Source organism: Leuciscus leuciscus (assembly GCF_965113295.1).
Source record: "Leuciscus leuciscus genome assembly, chromosome: 11".
In the NCBI taxonomy this organism is placed as follows: Eukaryota; Metazoa; Chordata; class Actinopteri; order Cypriniformes; family Leuciscidae; genus Leuciscus; species Leuciscus leuciscus.
Genome location: NC_138735.1, coordinates 21,685,509 through 21,707,977, shown reverse-complemented (window position 1 = coordinate 21,707,977; position 22,469 = coordinate 21,685,509). Strand labels below are relative to the sequence as shown.

The window sequence follows — 22,469 nt, the reverse complement described above, 5'->3', positions numbered from 1 at the left end:
TTTATTTGATTAAAATAAAGTTGCAAAAACAGTAATATTGTGATGTGTTCTTAAACTTTAAAATAATTTTTCAATTTTAATATATAAAAATAAATAAATAAATTCAGTAACCGCAAAGCTGAATTTTCAGCAGCCATTATTCCAGTCTTCCGTGTGATCCTTCATAAAGCATTCAAAACTTCTCTTATTATAATGAATGTTGAAAACAGCTGTGCAGTTTAATATTTATGTGAAAAGCTTGTACCTTTCCAATTGTATGTGTATATGTAATATGACAACAACAAAAAAATTACGAAATACAGGCATATAACCTGATGTCGTATTTGGAAATCTCAAAACCGGAATGTTGCTTACATATAACATTTATAATTAGAATATGACCAAATTCTGATTTCTAAAAGAATATTCCTTTGCATGAAAACACCTTTAATTTTCACGTTATTTCCTAACACCTCTTTACTTTCTAACTGATTCAAATTATAGATATGCCTCAAAAGGGCACAATAAAGGAGACAAACCTATCCTCCAAACCCACTGCAGACAGTGACAGGTAGACAGAGAGACTGTACATATCTGAAGTGTCATGATAACAGTGACTGTTTACTCAGGGTGTCCAGCCTTAAACATACACCCCACAGCCGCTGTGCCGGCATGCAGGGTGACCTCTATGGGAGAGGGACTCGGACAGGTGGGGGGGTCGGTAGGGGAATAAGGGGCGCTAATCTGAGGCCTCAAAGAGACAGGGACACACTGCAGCCTGTCAACAGCAATCGAGCAAGACACCAGGATTCATGCACCCCAGCACACACACACACACACACACACACACACACACACACACACACCGTAGCCAAACCCAAGCCCCCGGAGGGACAAGGACGAGGCTATTTCAGAACACGGGAAGCTCCACTCCTTGAAACTGGAGCAGGACTTAAGCATGCTTTATGAGGTGTAACATGCCTCCCAGAGGGAAGTAGGAGGTCAGGTCTGAGTAATAACAAAATAGCTGTCGGCATTAACCAACATAGCCAAGGTCACCCCAAAACACACAAACATGCACCTAATTAAGCAGGATTAAACATGAAACTATTATATGGGGTTTGCTGTTGGTGTGTCTTCCGTTTATCCATTCTCAAAACTGTAATAACTTTATTAAAACAAGAATTTTGCAAGAAAATGCAAGTACTTGCCCATGCAAAAGTTATTGCTAAGGTGTTTTGAACAATTTTAAGGGTGTTTTGGGTGGCCTTAGCACTAAGCTTAATACTTAATGCTAAGGGAAGGGTTTTTTCAAATCCCTAACCTCAAGTATGTGCAAGTGGCAATATTGAACCACTAATAATGCACAATACAATACAAACTCTAGGTGGCATCACAGAGACTTCACAGAAGGCTGAGGTGGCTCTAGTCATCAGACTTTGCTCCGCACCCGGCTCTCCAACGGTACCCTTAGAGCCCACACATAAATTGCTACACCATCTGTTTCTGTGTGTGTGAGTGTTTCTGACCTTAAGCAGGTGCGAGTTTACTTCACAGGGAGTCGTAAAGTTACAGCCACTTAGCAATGCAACCGTACACTGTACATAGTTTATTTAGCTCCACTGTTAACGCTGAAGCAGTCAGATATTAATGAAGTATAGTTTAGTATAGTATAGTATAGTATAGTTAGACCAGCAAAAAGGAAAGGAAAAGAGAAAAGAGGGTACAGTAGTGAGTTAGATTATGAACCTATGCATAGGTTTCCATGAGCACTGTAATGTATGTCAGTGCATTAGGACAACAGAAACAGGTTGGGGGGGGGGGGGGGGCACATGCAGCTGAAAGACAAGTCATTTGACTATGCCTCAGAAATAAGAGCGGGGACATCTCGTCTTAAAACGCATGCCAACCAACACATCTGAGAGTAAGCATACAGAAGGCACAGAGATGGGGATATATTGGGGATATTTTGGGGATATTTAATCTAATTTTAGCAATCAATAAATTCCTCTTGAAACAAACTTTGTTGTATTATTTTAATTTAATACTGTGAAGCTGCTTTGATACAATCTGTATTGTGAAAAGCGCTATACAAATAAACTTGACTTGACTTGACAGAGCCGACTGTTCGGCCCACGTCCTGGATTAATTACACTTAATTACATACTATATTAAAACAATATCTTTATTCAGCCTAAAATCTAATTCAGTCTTTATGCTGATTAAATAAATGTATAATTTCTTTGTTGTGCAGGAATGACTAAACACAAAGACCACACTATCTCATCTGTAAATGTTTTCGACATTCTGTACTTTTGTCCAGTGGGCCAACAGTGCCCCATTTAGCCTTTTCTCAGCTCCCTGTCTGACTGCGGGCAGAAGTGACAAAAGTGGACTGTAATTACAAAGCCCAGTGAATTAGCGGCTGTGTTGGAGCAAAAGCCGCCTGTTAGTAAGACGGAAAAGGGGACCAGACCCTCTCTGTCACATGCCTGGGGACACATCTGGAGCGTGACATGATAAAGAGTCAGCAGAGGGTCATTATGGAGCCTACCATCAGATCACTAATGCCTCTGTCACACACACATCTAAGCAAAAACGCCTGACTAATTTTTCTTTGATGCATCAGTAAATACTAAATTTTTTCACTTAGTTGCTTCTTAAACATCATTATTGAACTGCATTTTCTCTCCATTTAAATGCCCAATAATGTAACATGTGAAAGACAACATGGCATCAGTAAACCTGTACAGGCAATCTGTAGTTGTGACTGCAACTACTGTCCATTCTTGGCCAGGACTCTCCTGTGAAAGATTTTTAATCTCAGAGAGATTTTCCTGGTTAAATAAAGGTAAAAAAAAAATAATAATACAAAATAATAACAATAATAATAATAATAATAATAACACCTACTTTTCATACTCTAATTACATCCTGATGGATTAAATGAAGTCTCAGCCTACTTTAATATTCAATACAAACTGGAAATGCGTCACTTTACGGAAGTTAAATTCATTCCAAATGCCTCATACTGCAAATTGACTCCAATAAGCACGTAATGGAAGGTGATACCAAGCAGTGCATCCTAAAGTTAAAATGGTGTTAAAATACCACCAATGAACTGAAGCAACTGGCTCAGATTGCAGTGATTGACAGAACAGGAGTGTTTGGCCCAGTCTACACAAGGCCCTCCATCTTTTTGCCCCAATTGACAGGTCTGTCATTAACACGTTCATTTATCTCTTCCCAACCATTTCAAGCGGCTGGTGGAATGGTTATAGAGAAAAAAACGAAGTCTACGGCTGCTCTCATAAACAGTTCATTCCTCATGCCCTGTGGTGCCATTTGCTCGCCCGGGGCATCTGGCCTTCTGTTGACTTCGGTGCACATCATAGCAGGCATTTTAAGCCCCAGAGCGGTACAGAAACCTTGTAAAAGAAAGTATCTGGTGACGATTGTTTTGAAAAGCATCCTGCTGAAAAGCATTTTGAGGATGACAGTCCTCTGCCTGAAATAGCAACAACCACACAGCACTGTCAGGGTGAAATACGTCCGCTGTCATCTCTCTATCCTCTGCCCAGAGGATCTAAAACACACACACACACACAGGCAGATTTAAACCACAGTGGGACGCGCAAAAACGAATTGCCCTCGTAGCATGCAAACACATCTTTTAGGTAGATGGCCACATAAAGTCACCTCTCAGACAATGTGCAAATCATGATCCAAAGGACGTAACAGCAAACACACAAAGACAACAGTAAAATGACAGTCATTTCTAAAGACATTTATACAACAAAGGTGTGCACAGATTCTACATAAACCATGTGGAAGCAATCGGGGCAGATCACATGGAGTCTGAGCTCTATGGGGTAAAATATCACTGCAAATTCTCTCTCTGATTTAATACGACCGCCTGAAATCACTTTAGTGGGCAGCCTGGCATTCATAACTGGAGGTAAAAATACACCACTAAAAAGAACGCCGCGTCCCCTTCCCAAACCCCTACATAATACCCCTGATCAATATTTCCCAACAAAATTTATTAGATCTTGTTTCTAAATTAAGAGTTTGAGCTGAAACAGAGACACACTAATGCACTCTATTTTCTCATACTGTACAAATAATCTCAACACAGGTTGCAAGACCTTCATATCCATGGGGGCCCGTGTGAAAACATTTCGGGCTAGTTGACAGCAGGCTTATTATAGTTAACCAATACTTAAACTAAAACCATTAAAAAAATATATTTGTAAAACTTAAATTTATTGCAAAGGCAACATTTCTCATTTTTATTTAGTTTAACTTGATATGCGAAAACAAATAAAGTAATAAAAACTATAGACTTTTTTTTTTTAAATCAATCAAAACAAATGTACTAAAACTAACTCAAATTAAAATCAAAACCAAAAATATATTTTAAAAAAAACTACAATAATATCTCCATACTAAAAAAACACTATACAAATAATATATATCAATATTGGCTACTTAATTGTCCCAATTTTTACATGTAATTAATTACCTTAGCAGTCATCTAATGCTTAAAGTTAATCTTTAAAAACACTAATACTTAACATGGGTAAAAGTAATCTTTAGCAAATCTTAAAATAAATATCAATTTTGTATCACACTTCATTTAAACATTGTGATGCCTAAATGCACTTGTAGCATTTAAAAGGATTGATTTTAGTTTGTGTTTTATTTTACATTTATTTAAACAAAATATTGAATTTTATTATTGGCAATTTATGGGTAACCAATATTCTAATTCTTAAAATTCTGAATTCACTTAAAACACTAAAATTCTCAAAACACTTAAAACTAAAATAAACAATTATTACTATTATTATTATTATTATTGTTATTATTATTATTACTATTGTTATTATTATTATTATTATTGTTATTATTATTATTGATATTATTATTATTATTATATAAATATGAATTTTAGGGGGACAATGGATGCAGTCATTATATTTGTACTAATTGAGTATCTTCATTCGAATGGACTTTGGGAATAAAGCAGAACAGCTTGTTGATTCTAAAGGAGGCTGCAGTGTAATTCAACACTTTGTTCTACAGTTTACTGAACTACATCATTGGAAAATTGAATAACACCTCAACACATGCAGGGTGACATTATTCTTTCCACTTATTCATTAACAACAGTAATACCAGTCTCTAGGATAAAGATTTCATTAGAGCTAAACAGAAGCGTTTCAGTGAGCCGAATGGGGAAAATGACATCAGTCGTGTCATTAAATTTAAAGACACAACATTAAAAGAGTCCGCAGAAGGCATTAGTTAAGAACAACACATCACTCAAGATGCCAGCCTAAATTAAAAGGTGCAAAGCTCTTGAGGGAAGTTGTGCGAAGAACGTGAAGCTACGTGAGGCTGAATGCATCTCGCGCCCAAATCCAAAAATATTCTTTGGGCCCTGTGACTATTTGTTAAGTCCAGTGATATCAGGAGCAAATCCCCAACCAAAGACCACAAGGTCAAACGGTGCATACAACAATGACTAAAGGGGGGAGGAGGGCACTTGCATCTTATTCTGGGAAGGTTAAAAATGACCTTTGTAATTTGGACAACTGGATATGTCGTCTGAGAGAGCAGCAAGGAAACAATGTTTACTCAGATGACACCTAACTCAACCTCCACGTCACCACGACAGTCCATCTCATCTCACCAACAGCCGCTTAAGATCTGAAGAATTCATGGCACAAGGGCATGACATCCGTGACAGCATAATACGTTTTGTTTTACTCGTGAACTCGTCTAAACTAGGTAAAGAGGAGTCCAGGGCCTGGCGGCAAGGTGGGGTGAGAGGTCAGGCTAACTAACGTTCCAGAACCATCAGCAGTCCGTAGCGACAGAAGTTGTAAACATCACTCGATTAACCCCAGACCCAAACCCCCTCCCCAGCTCCACAGCTGAAGCTCCGCTTTTCACACTGGCTGCCGCACAAAGAGCTGAAAATAAAATTTAGGCACATCAATCAGGACGGACCCCTCAGCATGAAACCCTAAACGTCTATTCCATGGCATACATTTCATACCAGGGGAGTACAGGGTTCGCACCAGAACAAATGTTTCCCTGGAAAGGTCAAGGGCCACGGAACGTCACTTTACAAGTGCTAGTAAAGGCTAAACGCACATTGCTCTTGCTAACTGGCCAACAGGGGGATTTCCCCAAACCGCCATAAAGCAAAATGAGCCAAAAAACAGTGGCGTAAACCAGTTGATAAAAGAATGTCAAGTTTTACGTCATATTAACCACTTCGCTGATCTTGTTTTGCTTCTATAGATAAAAATACATCACTAAAGAGAACGCAACGTCTCCTTCCCAAACCCCTACAAGCAGAAAAAAACCCCCCAAAAAAACTATATAATTATATAATAACTATATCATTCAAATTCAAGTGTGGTGCAATGGATTTGGGGTTTGCAAAAAAAGGTAAAACATACTATACACTTTTCTCACACAGCATAAATTGAGTTTTATAAATGGAAATACATATACAGTAGCTGTCTTTATATTTTAGGAAGAGAGTCCCTCGCAAGCGGAAAATCTAATTAAAAACAAAAAAAGGGTTGATACCACTGCCTTAAGAAACCAACCCTATTCCTTCACTCAAGGCAACCAGCAAATAAAGCTCAAAACTTTCTCTCTTGCGGCACCTCTAGACTTCAACCCACTTGACAACACCTGCTGGCTGAATTTACACCCCTGAAGCAGGTTAGCACTAAGCTAGCTTCTCAGAAAGCATTAGTTAGCTCTATTAAAAGCAGAGCGCCTGTAATTCTTATCCCAAAACAATGATGGTGGAGACAGCAGACCATCCATCAAAAGTTGAGGCTGGCGCGCCATCTGACACAATTTAGTGTTTGACGATCGTAAAACCCAATTGTCAAATTAGATAACGGTTACGATCTGCGTTCTGCGTGTCTGGCACCAATGGAAGACACAAAAGAAAAATCAGCTATTTGACTTCTTGCCCTCTTAAAAGTTTGAATCGGAATATAGTGCACTAAATCCTTCGGACGCTGGTGCCAAACAGCCGTCATCTCCATCACGGCTCTGAGAACCTGCATATTTCAACAAGCCGAGAATCACCGGGGGCTTGTCCAGATCCCCTTACCGTAGGCCAATCAGGAAAGACGAGAAGCTCAGGAGGGCATCCAAATGGGGGCCAAATCAAGCATCTTTAGCGCCATGGAAAAAATGACATCCACAACACCAAAGCCTATTGCGAACATGGTTCTCAACAGATAAAGAAGCCATTTAATCAAAATATAAATGGCAACAGAATGCATGCGCATTCAAATTACGGCACTAATGTCGGGGTCAACGTAACGCAAGTGTGAGTATTTGTTGCTACCGTCCCTCCCTTCCATTTCCCATTGATCTCTATCAAAGCATCTTAGCACACAGTTCGGCACCTCGCTGGTTGACAGTTGAGAATATGTATCACAATAAGACTAATCAAAGTAATTAGGGTTGTTGAGTCAAGCTGGGCTTGCCGACATGAAGAATCGCATATTAATATTGGCAGACTCCATTGAAGTGGTTTCAGCACAGCAAAATTGAATCCTCAAATGCAGAAATCATTGTCACAAGCTTTCCTTTTTCCTCTCATTGAACTTATTGGGTTTCTTGTAGCTCTTGTAACAAACGAGGCACACCGAGGCAGTAAAAAGCTGCGTGTTGAATTCTGGGGCTAATGCAAAGAGATTGTAATTACTGGTTCCCCCCCAGATTTTAAACAATGCCCCACAACGCCCAGCGGCAATGTGGAAGAAGGGAGAGGGGCATGAACGTGAATGTGTCGCCGTTTGTATTACTACATCCCAGTGGGCTTTCAAAAGTCTGGTCTCATTAAACTCAAGAGCAGGTAGCCGGCAATCATGCCAAGGAGGTGGCATAAAAGGAACAAGAGATCAAGTCAAATTGGTTAAAGCACAAAAGAGAACAGAGGCTCATGAGGAAAGAGTGATTTCAGAGCCAGAGGCCAGAGGAGCAGTTTGCGTGTAGACACGGGGATGGCTGAGTTTAGACTGCACTCTAGTGGCAGGAACTGAGCATAGTACCAATGGTTTATGAATGGTAATGTAATACTTTGTGGTATTGTGGTACTTCATCTAAATCCATGTTAAACTTTTCCTAAATATTGCATATTTTATGAAACTCATTAAGACACTAAATCATTTGTCAGAAAACTATTGTTAAGCTATTGTTATTGCTAAAACAAAACAAAAAATGTTTGTAAATTGAAATAAAGCTGAAACAAAACCAAATATAAATATTAGATATGTTGCCTTGGCAACTAAATAACTGAAATAAGTGGAAGTTGAAGTATTAAAAATACTAAAACTAAATAATTGAAATAAGTTAAAGTACTAAAAATGTATGTATGTATGTATGTATGTATGCATGCATGCATGTATGTATGAAATTGCCACCAAAAAAACATCCTGGTAGGACTGTATAAGCTTTAAGGTAATCTATGTTCTTAAAATGTGCAATTTGAACGTTACAAATTTTTTTTTTTTTAAATGTATACATTTAAAATGTAGTTTCTTACGGGAATATAGGCTGAGAAAAACTAATGTAAATTAAATCAAACTAAAGTGATGAAAGATATTTTTAAAGGGGGGTGGTTGGGTTAAGTTCTTTGTTACGTTCCACCCAACATCCCGTTTCAATCAGTGTCAGCACATTGAGGAAAAATCATAATTAAGTATTTCCCTTGATATCGTAACCGTTGAACAAACGCATCTGATTCACTCATTGGCCACTGCATTCATGTGCAACATCTGCGATTGATCACAATGCTGCAAAAAACATGTTAAACAAAAACCTTTCATGCAACAGGAGTACAGTAGATCTAAACAGTATACCAACTAAATATAGTAATGTGTATTGTTACATACCTCTCTTCCTTTATGAGTGACCAATGCAGCCAAAGGCTTGGCGTAAAAGCGACTGAAGGAAAAGCCAAGGCATCCGTACATGCTGTTAGCTGTCAGCTTAAGGGCCTTCTGCCTGATATCATACTATGAGAGGAGATTCGTCAAGGATTGAATGCATTGAAAGTCTTTACTTCAGTGTTTAAAAAAAAAAAAAAAAATTATTGACAGAGAGCTAGGATAAGACTCTTAAAGGACAAGTTCGGTATTTTACACTTGAAGTGTGTATGTCAGGTTACATTTTTTTTATAGATATATTAAATAAGGTTTAGATGTCTGAGTGAAAATGTAATTATCATTCAAATTATTACTGTAATTGCCCTACAGTAAGCTTTATAGCCATTTCTGTCAAGATCATATTTTTAAAACACAGCTGAGCTGTGACGTCAGAAGAGGGAGACGTGCCAAAAAAGTTCTATTCAAGTATGGAGAGTTTTGAGTCTGAGGAGATCTAAAATCCCCCTCAAACCTACGATGACCCACAGCCATACAATTTTGAGCCTCCCAGGCATGAGACAGATGAGGAGCCAAACAGAAATTTAAATAATTCCTATCGAAGAAACATAAATAACTGGTGTGAAGAGAAACAATGGAGAGTTGGTCAAGTGTCTTGGTAAGTCTAGGCATAACTTAGAGGTGGAACGGTACATGTATTCGTATTGAACCGAAACGGTACGGGCGTCACGGTTCGGTGCATGAATATACACGGAGAATACACGGTATAAAAATAAATAAAACTCGCGTGCAAATTAATTAATGCGGAACTACTGTTAGATACGTGGGTTATTTAGGGACACCTAATCTGTAGCTCCGCCTTAGCTCTGAAGCTCTGTGGCTATAATGGACAGGCAGCGATGTCAAGACTGCAATGCTGGAATATGTTTGTTGGTTGGTTGGTTGGTGTGTGTGTGTGTGTGTGTGTGTGTGAGAGGCGCGGGCACGATCGAACAGTGGAAACATAAAAACATACCTTATCGTTTTGATTCATACGCGTTCAGACCGGGAAAACAGAGGAAACACTGGGGACAGTCACATAGACATCTAACATCTGACAGATAACAGCTGTGGTAGCCTACAACTCAGCTCAGCTCCTACATTTTTCTCAGCGACCTGGGGAGACGTCTCCCTCTTATGACGTCAAGCGATTCGTTTGGGGGGAGGAGCAGTTTTAAGTGAGTACTGAAAATAACGAACTTTTTCATCTTATATTCTGCCTTTAGGTATCGAAAAACATACAAAACAATACATCAACTTGTCAAACGTGTATTTCCCCTAACTATTTTGTGTTAATCATAATTACAAATTTAACCTGACATACACACTTTAAAGCCCTGTTTTCAGATCGTTTCTGATGAAATAGAACGGTTAAGATTGAAATTTGGACACATGCTGCTGGCCCGAGAATTTTCGGTTTCTGTGGTAGCACCCCCCCACCACCACAATGGCTGCATATGTGCACTGGAACAATCCTTCCTAAAAAGCCTTAAACTTTCGTTTACAAAGACGTGAAACTCACCGAGTGGTCAGGGGTGTTCACTGATATGCTCACACAAAAATCGCTGCAAAAGATGCTTACGATAAAACCTGTTGGAAAGAATCTTTTGCAAATTTTTGCAGATTTTTGTAAACGAAAGTTTAATGCGTTTTAGGAAGGATTGTTCCAGTGCACCTATGCAGCCATTGTGAAGGTGGGGGGGGGCTGCTAACACAGAAACTGAAAATTCTCGGGCCAGCAGCATGTGTCCAAATTTCAATCTTAACCGTTCTATTTCATCAGAAGCGATCTGAAAACAGGGCTTTAAGTGTAAAATACCGAACTTGTCCTTTAACATGCAAGGTGTTCAAATTGCCAAAACAGTCTATTATCAATGCAGAAGGGTATTTAAGTCTTTCCTGGGATTGTATTTACCTGCAAGTACAGGTCAGGGTTGAGGTCCGCTTGCTTCATTAGCTGTTTGACCTGTCGTCGGCGCTCCACCAGTTTTCGAATTTCTTTGGGAAGAATGCCCATCTCCAGAGTCTGATCTGGCAGCTCGGGAATTTCATCTTCGCGCTCCTGTAATCATGGAAGTTTAGGGCATGCTTAAAATATACAAAGCTACCCATGCAGGCACAGCCGGCCGGCCCCTCGACGCACCTCAGTTTTCTTGCGTGCATTGGTCGCTCCTCTCTCAACAGTAGTAAAGCAGATGTTGAACTCCTGAATGATGGAGGGATACAAGCTGTTGAAGTCCAACAGCAGAATGAACTTATCATAGAAACCTGGTGGCAGAAGACAGAATAGATGATTTGGGAGGCACAAACATAAACGCAACCCATGAGATCCACGAAGACACAATAGTGTTGTCAAAAGTTCCGACTTCGGTACTGAAATTTAAAAAATGCCACGCTTTGAGCGCTGGTGAGCGGAATCGTAAACACCTGTGATTGCCCATTGTACTCACGCACTAATCAATAATGTCTGTGAGTGGCTACAATGATCAGCACTTCAAAAACATGTTGTAAATATACATCAATGACGCTCTTCAGCGAGTGCTTACACAGATACACATGGGAAAGTTTGAAAGCAGGTGTCTATCAGCGGATCGGTCCGCTGGCGCTGATAGATGCCTGCTTGTGCTTTCAAAACACTTTCAAACACTTACGTGTGCTATCAAACGCTCCCGTGCGTTGATCATTGTAGCCAATCACAGACATATTCGATGAGCTTGTGAACACAATGGCCAATCACAGGTGTTTATGATTCCGCACAACAGCGCTCAAAGCATCACATTTTTTAAATTTCAGTACCGACTTGGTACCGAAGTCGGTACTTTTGACAACCCTAAGACACAATGACTCACCAATTTTTGGGTCCAGCACCAGACCTCCAGCATAAGCTGCCTTCTTCCTCGTTTTGTTGGATTTGCCTTTCCCTGGGTCAACATCCTCATCCTCAGCCTAAGAACAGAATTAAAAGACAAAAAAGTATTGGAACAGAATCAATTAAGACTAAAATGGTTTGAAAACTTCAATAAAGAAAAAAATACAAATTCTAATACCAGATTTTGTTGCGGCTTCTTAAAGAACTGCTTGTCTGGAACAATGAAGTTCCTCTCATGGAAAGCATGGAGCAGTAGGTACTCGTTCCTTTCAGAGCGTCCACCCATCAAAGTACGAGACTGCGGGAGAACAAGAGAACTGATGAAAGAGCAAGCATTAGAAAAGCATGAATTACATGCTTTATTTGATATCGCACTGAATTGGCTTAAGACAATAAATATAAACAATATACAAAACATGATGGAGCTAGTGAAAATCTAAACCACTAGTCTGAAAAGGCAAGCAGGATGCAACTCAAAGTGATTGATTCACATGTCAAAAAAAATTAAAAAATATTTGCCATATAAACCAGAACATAGACATTTATGTATCTTATACATTATTATATATTAAATAAAAAACACTATTCTAGAATGTGGTTACCATGGGTCAAGTAAAAAGTGGAATTATTTATAAAGGTATCTTACCATGACGTTACCGGCAATGTTGGTGATCTGCATTGCCAGAGGCAACACGTTCAGCTCGCACATGATTTGCAGAATCAGCTTAGCATCCATCCAGGTGAGCTCCAAAAAGTAGAGTAAGTGCGGGGAATCACTATCGAAAGAGGAGAAAAAGAAATTAAACTGCTGCAATAATAGGAAATATTCTCATGATTGAACTCATGAGGACTCAAATGCGACCCTACAGGTGCCAGCTAACCTGTAGAAGTTCCTGATGTTCTCTGGTGGCACCACAACCCTCTCTGTCTTCAAGATCTGGGCAGCCAGCTCAGTCAGGTGATAACTCTTACACCTGATCAGCTCTTTGGCAGAGATCTCAACATCACAGACCAGGCGTCCACAAGTGGCACTCTTCTCAGCAAAGCCACTGCGACCCTGAGATAAAAAAAAAAAAAAAGATGCATAAATGGATTAAAACATTTCTTGCTTGACAAAAATCATAATCTGATATGACTTCATGTCAAAGAAGACTTCTGACCCCCAGTTTGGGCATGTTGGCTCTTCTTAGACGGCCAATCTTTGACCAGTTAGGCACTTTGCACACACTGATCCTCTGCAGGAGCACTTCAAGGTCAAAACCAAAGATGTCATGGCCCTACAGCATCAGAAGGAAGATGTAGTCAAATTAGAAAAAAATTATATAAATAAAATGCATCAGCAATGTACGAGCTTACTGAGCACATTTAAACTCACCACTAAGACATCTGGATCAATCTTGTGCATCTTGGCCAAGAAGAAACCCAAAAGTGCACGCTCTGTACCGGCAATCTCCACTATCCCGTTCTGAGTAAAATCAAAATGCAAAAAGCAAGAGGGTTTTATTGAACACATTATCATCTTATGCATAAATCCAAAACTTAATCTGGGAGATAAGAACAATTACCTTTTTCCTGACCGCATCTTTAAAATCATACGGGAAGACACAGTCGTTGGGCTTGCTCACCACTGCAACAGAAAATAATAAGTTATATAAGCTCAAACAAGCAGTGAGATTTAAAAAATTACTATCAAAATAGAAAAAAGATTAATTTAAGCCTTATAATGCATAAAAAAAAACCTGCAAGTACTTTGAACTTTTACCTCATGACTGCTCAAAAACAGTCCAAATTTATGAAACCTATATTTTCTATCTGAGAGATATGGGAAAGAGGCCTTGTATTTTACAAATGTATTTTTGAGAGCAATCTAACTTAGATGTATGAATTCAGAAATCTCTTCTGGGTTAAAACAAATTTGGATGTTCATTGGAGAGTTTTGGACATTACTCTCACACTCAAGCTATAAAGATGCGGAGTGGAGGAACTTACCACAGAAATTGGTCTGGAAAGGGGGCCGTGGTGGAGCTTTGTCTAGAGGAAATTGATGATGAATGAGGGCAGCGAGGGAAACAATCTGCTCAAGGTAAGACACAAGAAGAAAAAGGGTGAATAAACTGCTTAAAAGATTTACAAGTGCGGCTCAACTACAATCTAACGAGTATGATTTAATATTCAGTTATTTTGAATCTCATTGTCTGCATCAGATACATGCAGAGAGTGTCAGAGTGATCAGATCCAGATTTTACCTCATTCTGATGGGTCTTTGGGTTCTGCACAGTCTTGAGGCTTATGGACATGACGACCAGAGGAGGTGGTGGCAGGTCTTTAACTACTGAGATCAGGTCACTCTTCTGTGCAACAGCCTCCACCTTAGACCAGCTAATAGGCTGATTGCTCAGCTCTAGAGGTGATGGCGAGAATGGACACAGTAAATGATTACAATATTATGATTATAAATCCAGAGAAATGGTTTGTTTGTAAGTTATACAAGAGAGATTAAATCTTACGAGGGGTCTTCACATCAAGCCAGCAAGGTCCCCGGATCTTCCTGTTAAGGAGGAAGTGTTCCAAACTGGTGGTGTTGGTGCCAAACACATGGGAAAATGTTGAGCCCTTCAGCTCCGATGGCAATGAAGGAAGCTCAGCCTACAGAAACAGAATGTGCACATTACAAAAAAACACTTCAGACTCATTTCAGGAAGTTTCTATAAAATAGCCATGACTGTTTTGGGTGTACAAGTGAGAGACGTCTACTCACAGAGTATTTGACTTCAAGGTACTCGCTCTGTGAAGGGATATCTGGGATCTCAAAAGCATAATTCTTGGTCACCGGCTGTTGAAACAGGGGAAGCACGTTTTATAAATGTATATTTGTAGTTTCCAAGGCACAGAAAGCAGAAATGATGGATAGCAGCAATTACCTTGGACTTAAACTTCATGATTTTGAACTTCTCAGAGAGACTGTTGAACTCTTGGTACACATCCATCATTCCTACCGCACTGTTCGTCTGCTCGCCTGTTGCCAGATTCACTTTCTAAATCACAGTGGCACAAAAAAATGAATTAAAGATGCATATTTTTGTATCTGCATGTCGACTAAATAAGGGGAGTCTTACATGTTCTCGAGGAAGGAGATAAATCGTCCTCTCGATGTTCCTTACAGCAACACAACAGCTGACATGTGCTTCAGCTGACTCAATCCAGACCTTTCCAAACAGGTACACCACACCTTGACAGGACAACAAAAAAAAAAAAGTACAGAACCACCTTTTAGGGAAATCAAATCATTACAATTATGTAGGAATAGGGGGAAAAAAGAATTTGATTTGATTACATTATTATGAATTATGAGTCACAGAAAAGACCCAAAACCATTGGAAATTAGGATTTGTATACACATTATGCAAAATCATGGAGCAGCAGATGCTCACCAGGTTGGTTGTACAGGTCTTCAAAAGCATCCAACCAGTAAAAGCGGAAAACCATATCTCCATCAGGTCCCTCCACCAGCGGCAGTTGGCTTGAGTCCACCTGCACATCCACAGGAGTCTCCATTGGTTCCCCCTCCTCCATCTTCTCCCAGCCCATGCCACCAACCAGTCCAGATCTGAGGAGACCAAACAGGAAATTATGGCATCCTTAGTAGAGTATACTGCATTAATGCATTGCCTGTGTGTTGCAAACATACATTAACATCTCATCCCGTGGCTCAGTCTTGGGCTCCACTTTAACAGTGGGTGTGGTCTCAGGCTCAGCCTTCATTTTCACTGGCTCCTCCTCCAGGATCTCTGCTTCCATGGGCTCATCAAAGTCCATCTCATCAAACTCAATTGCATCTTCTAATTACAAGTTTAAAACAAGAATGAAAAACAACATATTTTCAAGACATTTCACCCAAATATTGAGGTCAGACATACCTTCAGGCTCCTCTGTCTTGGACTCCTTTATCTGTGTGGTAGCAGGTTTACTAGGTTTAATATGAGCATAAGACCTAGGTGAAGGTTCAGCTGGAGGAATCCGCATCCCCACAGGTCTGGGCTTCGACATTTGGACCTCAGGTGAATTCTGAGAGATGGACAAAAGGTTTGTATAGTGACTATTTTATGTAACTTACAGTATGTAACTTCCTATTTACACTACCATTTAAAAGTTTGAGGTCAGTAAGATATTTTTTAAAGAAGTATCTTGTGCTCACCAAAGCTGCATTTATTTTGATTGTCAAAAATACAGTAAACAAACTGTGATATTGTGGAATTGATATATATATATATATATATATAGCCTTATCCAGTCTTCAGTGTCACATGATCCTTCAGAAATCATTCTAATATGCTGGTTTGGTGCTTAAATATTTTTCAACATCCATGTTGAAAAAAGCTGTGCCGATTAATATTTTTGTGGAAACCATGATACATTTAGGATTCTTTGATGAATAGAAAGTTCCAATAACAGACCTTACATATTTTGTAACATTATAAATGTATTTACTGTCACTTTTGATCACTTTAATGCATCCATTCTGAATAAAAGTGACAGAAACCCAATGTATGCATCTTCAGTCTCATGAAGAAAAGAAAATCCATGTTTTATCCTTTTGAACAAGGGATAACTACCTTTGGCACCTGTGGTTTGACTGAAAATGGATTCATAGGGGATCCCAGTGTTTTCTTCTTCTTCTTCAGAGTAATGACTGGCGGTGGAGTGAGCAAAACTGGCTTCTGTGAAACATTCAAATGATCATGAGGTCATAAAGCTGCAATGACTGACATGTAGTATGAACATTGTAGACTGAAAGCGCCTACAGGATGTCTGAATTAAAAGTAGACCATTATATATTAATACAAAAGGTCATAAACATTCACCTTAGAGTGCAGGTCCTGCAGAATATCTCCCAGCAGATCATCTTGAGACAGATCCACATGTTTCTACAATGCAAATCATGGAAAAAGACAATTCTGTTCAAACTACAGACATTTTTTTTTACCTCTTTGACCTCCATTACAAATGCCAAATAATGGCAGAACTTTTCTTCTTGGTTGAACTACTCCTTAAATATTTAAGTGCAAGTTCATTTAATTAATGTTTAGATTAAATAGTTACATAAAGGTCAATTACACTGAAAAAAAACATACAGTGAACAACTGAGTCTTACCTCAGTAGGTTTCTTCACATTGCTATTCATGAACATGCTTTTAATGCTGTTGGGTTTACTGACAGACCCTTTTTTCGCATTCTTTTTCGAATCGCCTCCCTTTCCACCCTGTTTACCTGTTTAAGAGAGAGCGATAATAAACTGGTAAAGACAACTCAAAGAACAATGCTTAGTACTGCTAATTGGCAAAAAAGGAAAATGAAAGGCACTGATTGTTTAACACTCACTTTTAGGGCCCTTCTCCAGTGCATCATCATCCAATTCATCATCAAAGATTTCTCGGCCATCCTCCACATAGCCTGTCCCATCTGACAAACACAACATACCTTCAGCTGGTGTGCTTTTAAACATTGAGTTTAGCAGAGAGGTATGAAAATTTAACTGACCGTCATCAATGATCCAATCATCATCCTGTCTCTCCCGCACCATTTTCGAGTACTGCTCTTCATCCACCTCCTCATACACGCTGGTGAACTCCTCCACCTGATCACAAGACAATGTCAAAACACTGGAAAAGCACAGGTGACGTGTACCAACATGCAACGTACCTCGTATTTAAACTTCTCTCCCTTCTTGGCTCGTTTTATTTGCTCTAAAGCCGACTTGCGCCCCACTTTCTCTTTTTTCTCCCGCCTGGAACGTGTGGCAGCAATGCCACATGTGTCGGATGCATCTATAGGACAAGGAAATGTGCTTCAGTAAAATCAAACTGCAACAAGCATAAATCATACTATATAGCAAACTGAAATGACAAACATCAGATTATAAACAAATCACAGTGTTGTTTTTTTATCAAACGCAGTCACTTAGTTAAATCATACACTGATTTTAGGTTATTATTGAAAATAAAAAACAATGCAGTATTATTATACATATTAATTATTGTTTTATTTTAAAGAGATGTAATATGAAAACAGTAATAATATTTGTGTAATTAAAGAAAAATATAACTATATAACAATTTGGTACGTAGACAAATATTTTAGATTTACATTTTTCTGGTAGAACTAGTCAAAAAACCAAATAGCTGAGTGCAAGAAACCACTGATTCTACTGTTGTTATTATTATAATAAAGACTTAAATGGTCCAAGAAACACAATTTTATTAAGCATTCTTTATTAAAAATATGTTATTGCAAATGTAAAAAGATATTCTGCAGGCTATAGTCTACAACACAACGGAAATAGTTGCAAATTCATCATCATATGAATAAACAATTATGTGTCTGGTAGGAAAGAGTAACTTGACAGAGTAAACATTGACATTAATGTTCAATTTGCATTCAAATGATGAAGCGTCAAAGAAAAGCACATTACACGTAAGTATATTTGCATAAACGCATATTTTAGGGATTGGTATAGGAAAATAAGTTCATTTGTATTTAATATTATATCAGCGCTGCCGCTGCTAGTACATGCATCCAAGCTACCGGTCTAAATGAATTGCAGTAATATTTTGAAGGCTAATAACACTAAGCACTGTAAACACGCTCACCACAATCCCCATCGTCCATGTCTTTATCTGGATTTGAGACAGGAGCCATTAATATAAATTGGTGCCTGATGTGAGGTAGAATTTCACTCTTCTTCAGAAGCGCCAAGCCAAAACAACAGATTCCGCGCCAAAGTGACTTCCCGGGGAAACTCGAGCAGCGGATATGACGTTGTCAGCAGTCGTCCAATCTGATCTGAACTAGTTCAGTGATCCGTTAGACAAACCCTATCTATGACAAACCTGATTCAGTTTTTTATATATATATATATATATATATATATATAAATATATATATATATATATATATATATATATATATATATATATATATATATATATATATATATATATATATATAACGTTATACAACGAAATATTAAGAAGGTTGGAGACTTGAAAAACACAGTTCTAATATAATTTTAATATAATTTGTTATTTACCAAGGTTTTTTTTTTTTTTTCATACAGTAGCCAGATAGAACATATTGTTTATTTGACTAACAACCACACAAATACAAAACACAATCCGTTTAACAATAAAAAAAAAAACTAAAAACATGAACTAAATAACATGAAGCATTTTTACATTCGTTTCCCTTTAAAATGATTGGAAAATGACATTTTACAGTATATGTTTGTTATTGTTATATCTTTATTCTAAACTCTAACCATATTCGTCTATTTAACGTTACTGCTTCTGTGGTTTGTATTTTAGTGCTCTTCAAAAGACTCGAAATAATCTGAACATATTTACATAGAAGTGATAAATATAAATAGAAAAAAGATGTTCGGTTAAGCTCTACGATTCACACATTCTCGGAGTGAATCATTGAATCACTGTTGGGTTGAATCATATTTCCGAACACTCAATGTAACTTCTGACCTATGGACATTTTATTCATACTGAACACAAAATGCGACTCTGGTGGGACTCGAACCCACAACCTTTGAATGACCCCATTCTTCAATCTAGAAGTCCAATGCGCTATCCATTGCGCCACAGAGCCGATGGGACGCCTCGCTAGTTTGTCGGTACTCCTACTGACTTCCGAAGAGTACTTTATTTTGTAACAATAATAAATAGACACTACTATATTACATTTATTATTTTTCCTAAACCTTTGTGTGCAAAACACGATTACATTCATTTTATATATATTTTTACAAATATATCTGAGTTTTTGAAAAAGTGAGTTTTCAAGTCCTTTATTTTGAAATAAAGTCCTTCCGCTTGCAGCAGCACATGTGAGAAAACCACGTTGTATCATTAGAACCAAAATGGCTTCGTGCAGCATAGAAGACGTGCTCGCTAAAGCAGAAAGAGACGAGGCTGAAAAACTAAGAAGTATTACAGTAAACAAAGAGTTAGATCTCGAATTTGACCCGGGTCATTTGCTTGCGTTTGACAAGAACCGGATAGATACTCGAGAATTTAAAGACAACAAAGGGGAAGACTTTCTACGCTCTTTAGCGAGAGATAACACACAACTTCTCATCAACGAGATATGGAAACTTCCAACAGAAAAGGTTGAAGAAGTAATCGTCGCCAAGCTACCAGATCCAACCACACCATTACCCAGGGAAAAGCCTGCACCGAAACCAAAGCCTCCTACAAAATGGGAACAGTTTGCCAAGCTGAAGGGCATTCAGAAGAAAAAGAAGACCAACATTGTGTGGGATGAAGTTCACAAGGAATGGAAGAGGCGATGGGGTTACAAACGTGCCAATGATGACACCAAGGAATGGCTGATAGAGGTCCCAGTGACTGCAGATCCCAACGAGGACCAGTTTGCAAAAAGGAATAAAGCCAAGAAAGAGAGAGTGGCCAGGAATGAGTACAACAGACTCAAGAACGTCGCCAGAGCTCAGAAGATCAAGGTGCCTGGGATGGGGCTCGCTCCCACCCCTCAGCAGTCCAAATCAGAGCTGGCACAAGCTGTCAATGTTGCCAAGATTTCCACCGCCTCTGTTGGTAAATTCCAGGAGAAACTGCCCAAGGAGAAAACGTCTAAAAACACTGGGAAAAAGAGAAAATTCCAGCCTCTTATTGGTGACTTTGGTAGTGAGAAACAAAAACAGCTGGATTTACTAAAAGTAATGGACAGTAAGAAGCCACGGCTTGATGTCACGAAAGCTGTGAATAAGCAAATGAGGGAAGAGGACAGGGAATCGGCTCAAAAGAGCAAGAAAAGCTTTGGGAAGAAGGGACGAAAGGGTAACATGTCTGGTAAAGGTAAAGGAAAAGGAAAAGGAATGGCTGGTGGAAAGGGTCCCAAAGGCAAAGGACGGAAACCTAACATGAAGCAAGGAAAGCGCTAAAATCTACAGCAGTGTGGACTTTTTACTGTAAAATCCTATATATATTGTACACATGATGTCAACCTGTCATGTTTCAGATAAAATCATAACTTTGAGTGCCTCGGTGCTGGAGTTTGAATCTGTACAATATGGTTGTATTTTGATGTTCAGATTTACCATCTTTATAAATGTCATGGATGCAGTGCTGGACTGAAGATAATGACTTTTTCTTGTTGTATGGTGTGATTTAATATTGCCACCTGTTATTCATTAGTGATTTCACAATAAATTTAAATCTTCTCTGATATGTCAAATGTTCTTCGTTGAATCTTGCAAATATTTCACCAAAAAAGTTCAAATATTAAAAGCATGTTATTATGTTTTGCATAATACAATATGTGCTGTAATATAATAATGAGAATCATTCTGCCTGGATACAATATTTTTATAAATTAAATTATAGATAATACAAACATCTAATGCTAAAGATTACTACTATGTGTAAATAATTTGTGATTTAAAATGTATTATTTCAAGAAATAGGATGGGCATGCTTGATTATAATAAAAAAAAGTGCAAAACTACTTCATAAAAATAAATTTTCTTTATAAATATGTTTCTTGCATTTGTTCATTTCTGGACTGAGTACATAACTATATTTGTTGTTCCATTAAGGAATAAATTGAGTTTAATTTTCAAACCATATTGATAGTCCTGGAAATGTTAGCATAATCTGGTTCGCTGATTACTTCTAAGAACTTAAACGGGTCTGTACTTCTCGCATGCTAGCATACTGACATGGTTATTTGCCATTTAATATCAGAAAATATTCATTTGTATTCATTAAACATTTTAAAATCAATACCTGGAGGTACATTCATGTAATGCATCCAAATGCATTTTTAATTAATTGCGTTGGTTGAAAATCTAAGAAATTAATAAATGTACTGTAGTGACCTCACATAAAATGTAGACATTTGACCAAGCTAAACTGTAACTAAACAACATTTATGTCTGGATTTGTTGTTCTTGATTGATTATGAGGCAATTATTAGTTGCATATTACTTTAATGATGTAGTAATTTAATGCGAATTAAATGACCATAAATACCCTCACCCATCCACCAAATGAAAAACAAGACGCCATATGTTCAAAATATTGATGCGTCTACAGAATTGGTGGCTCTTTCTAAGCAAAATAATACGCTGTTCTTGAGTTGATGGATGGTGTTTGACCACCAACACCATCTCAGATCAGCTGGGGGGCTTTGGGAGGGGAAGTACCCATCTGTTGACTGCTGTCAGGCTTGTAAAGCATCATTAGTCAAACAATAACGATACACACCCCACGCCAATGGACAGAAATATAGGGCACACTTAATGCCAAAATCAAATAGCACTGCTATGCTGAGGATGCAGGGTGTGTATTGATACACTAGTTGGTTGGTTAGTTAGTTATTAGTTAGTTATTGCAGTATACATTGTACTCTATACTCTGACATAGCTTCAAAACCCCAAATAAATAAGTAATGTGTTTGCATGAGTGCTTGGAAATATTTGCAGAATCTAAATAATTTTTTGTGTCCACAGAATCTTGCAAAAATTTACATATTCATCATATAGCCTACATTTCGAAACTCAAAAATGCATGCAGCATCATCCACAGTATATTATCAAAAGATGTTGTTGCAGAAGATCTGGGTTG

The 22,469-nt window shown here is 38.3% G+C and overlaps 2 protein-coding genes across 3 annotated transcripts in view; one reads left to right on the top strand and one right to left on the bottom strand.

Moving 5' to 3' along the window:
• The window catches only part of pola1 (polymerase (DNA directed), alpha 1), a 61,124-nt gene extending 42,501 nt beyond the window's left edge, over window positions 1-18,623 (bottom strand). The window contains exons 1-26 of one of the 2 annotated variants that reach the window (XM_082183236.1): window positions 18,468-18,623; window positions 17,521-17,645; window positions 17,359-17,455; window positions 17,200-17,280; window positions 16,973-17,088; window positions 16,683-16,745; window positions 16,434-16,538; window positions 15,738-15,885; window positions 15,509-15,659; window positions 15,252-15,427; window positions 14,937-15,049; window positions 14,742-14,855; window positions 14,579-14,653; window positions 14,328-14,466; window positions 14,067-14,221; window positions 13,810-13,894; window positions 13,386-13,447; window positions 13,196-13,285; window positions 12,981-13,097; window positions 12,702-12,877; window positions 12,467-12,596; window positions 11,999-12,118; window positions 11,801-11,897; window positions 11,095-11,219; window positions 10,867-11,013; window positions 8,922-9,044 (exon numbers count right to left, since the gene is read on the bottom strand). In XM_082183236.1, coding sequence (XP_082039362.1) covers window positions 8,922-9,044; window positions 10,867-11,013; window positions 11,095-11,219; window positions 11,801-11,897; window positions 11,999-12,118; window positions 12,467-12,596; window positions 12,702-12,877; window positions 12,981-13,097; window positions 13,196-13,285; window positions 13,386-13,447; window positions 13,810-13,894; window positions 14,067-14,221; window positions 14,328-14,466; window positions 14,579-14,653; window positions 14,742-14,855; window positions 14,937-15,049; window positions 15,252-15,427; window positions 15,509-15,659; window positions 15,738-15,885; window positions 16,434-16,538; window positions 16,683-16,745; window positions 16,973-17,088; window positions 17,200-17,280; window positions 17,359-17,455; window positions 17,521-17,645; window positions 18,468-18,516 — 2,979 coding nt within the window. In that variant the 5' untranslated portion in view covers window positions 18,517-18,623. The remainder of the gene's footprint in view (window positions 1-8,921; window positions 9,045-10,866; window positions 11,014-11,094; window positions 11,220-11,800; window positions 11,898-11,998; window positions 12,119-12,466; window positions 12,597-12,701; window positions 12,878-12,980; window positions 13,098-13,195; window positions 13,286-13,385; window positions 13,448-13,809; window positions 13,895-14,066; window positions 14,222-14,327; window positions 14,467-14,578; window positions 14,654-14,741; window positions 14,856-14,936; window positions 15,050-15,251; window positions 15,428-15,508; window positions 15,660-15,737; window positions 15,886-16,433; window positions 16,539-16,682; window positions 16,746-16,972; window positions 17,089-17,199; window positions 17,281-17,358; window positions 17,456-17,520; window positions 17,646-18,467) is intronic. The other variant, XM_082183237.1, reaches the window with a different exon arrangement.
• A 1,100-nt stretch (window positions 18,624-19,723) lies between these two features.
• rrs1 (ribosome biogenesis regulator 1 homolog) lies at window positions 19,724-21,069 on the top strand. Its single transcript, XM_082183201.1, has one exon. The coding sequence runs from the start codon at window positions 19,745-19,747 to the stop codon at window positions 20,783-20,785; it is 1,041 nt and encodes a 346-aa protein (XP_082039327.1). The 5' UTR covers window positions 19,724-19,744; the 3' UTR covers window positions 20,786-21,069.
• The last annotated feature ends 1,400 nt before the right edge of the window (window positions 21,070-22,469 follow it).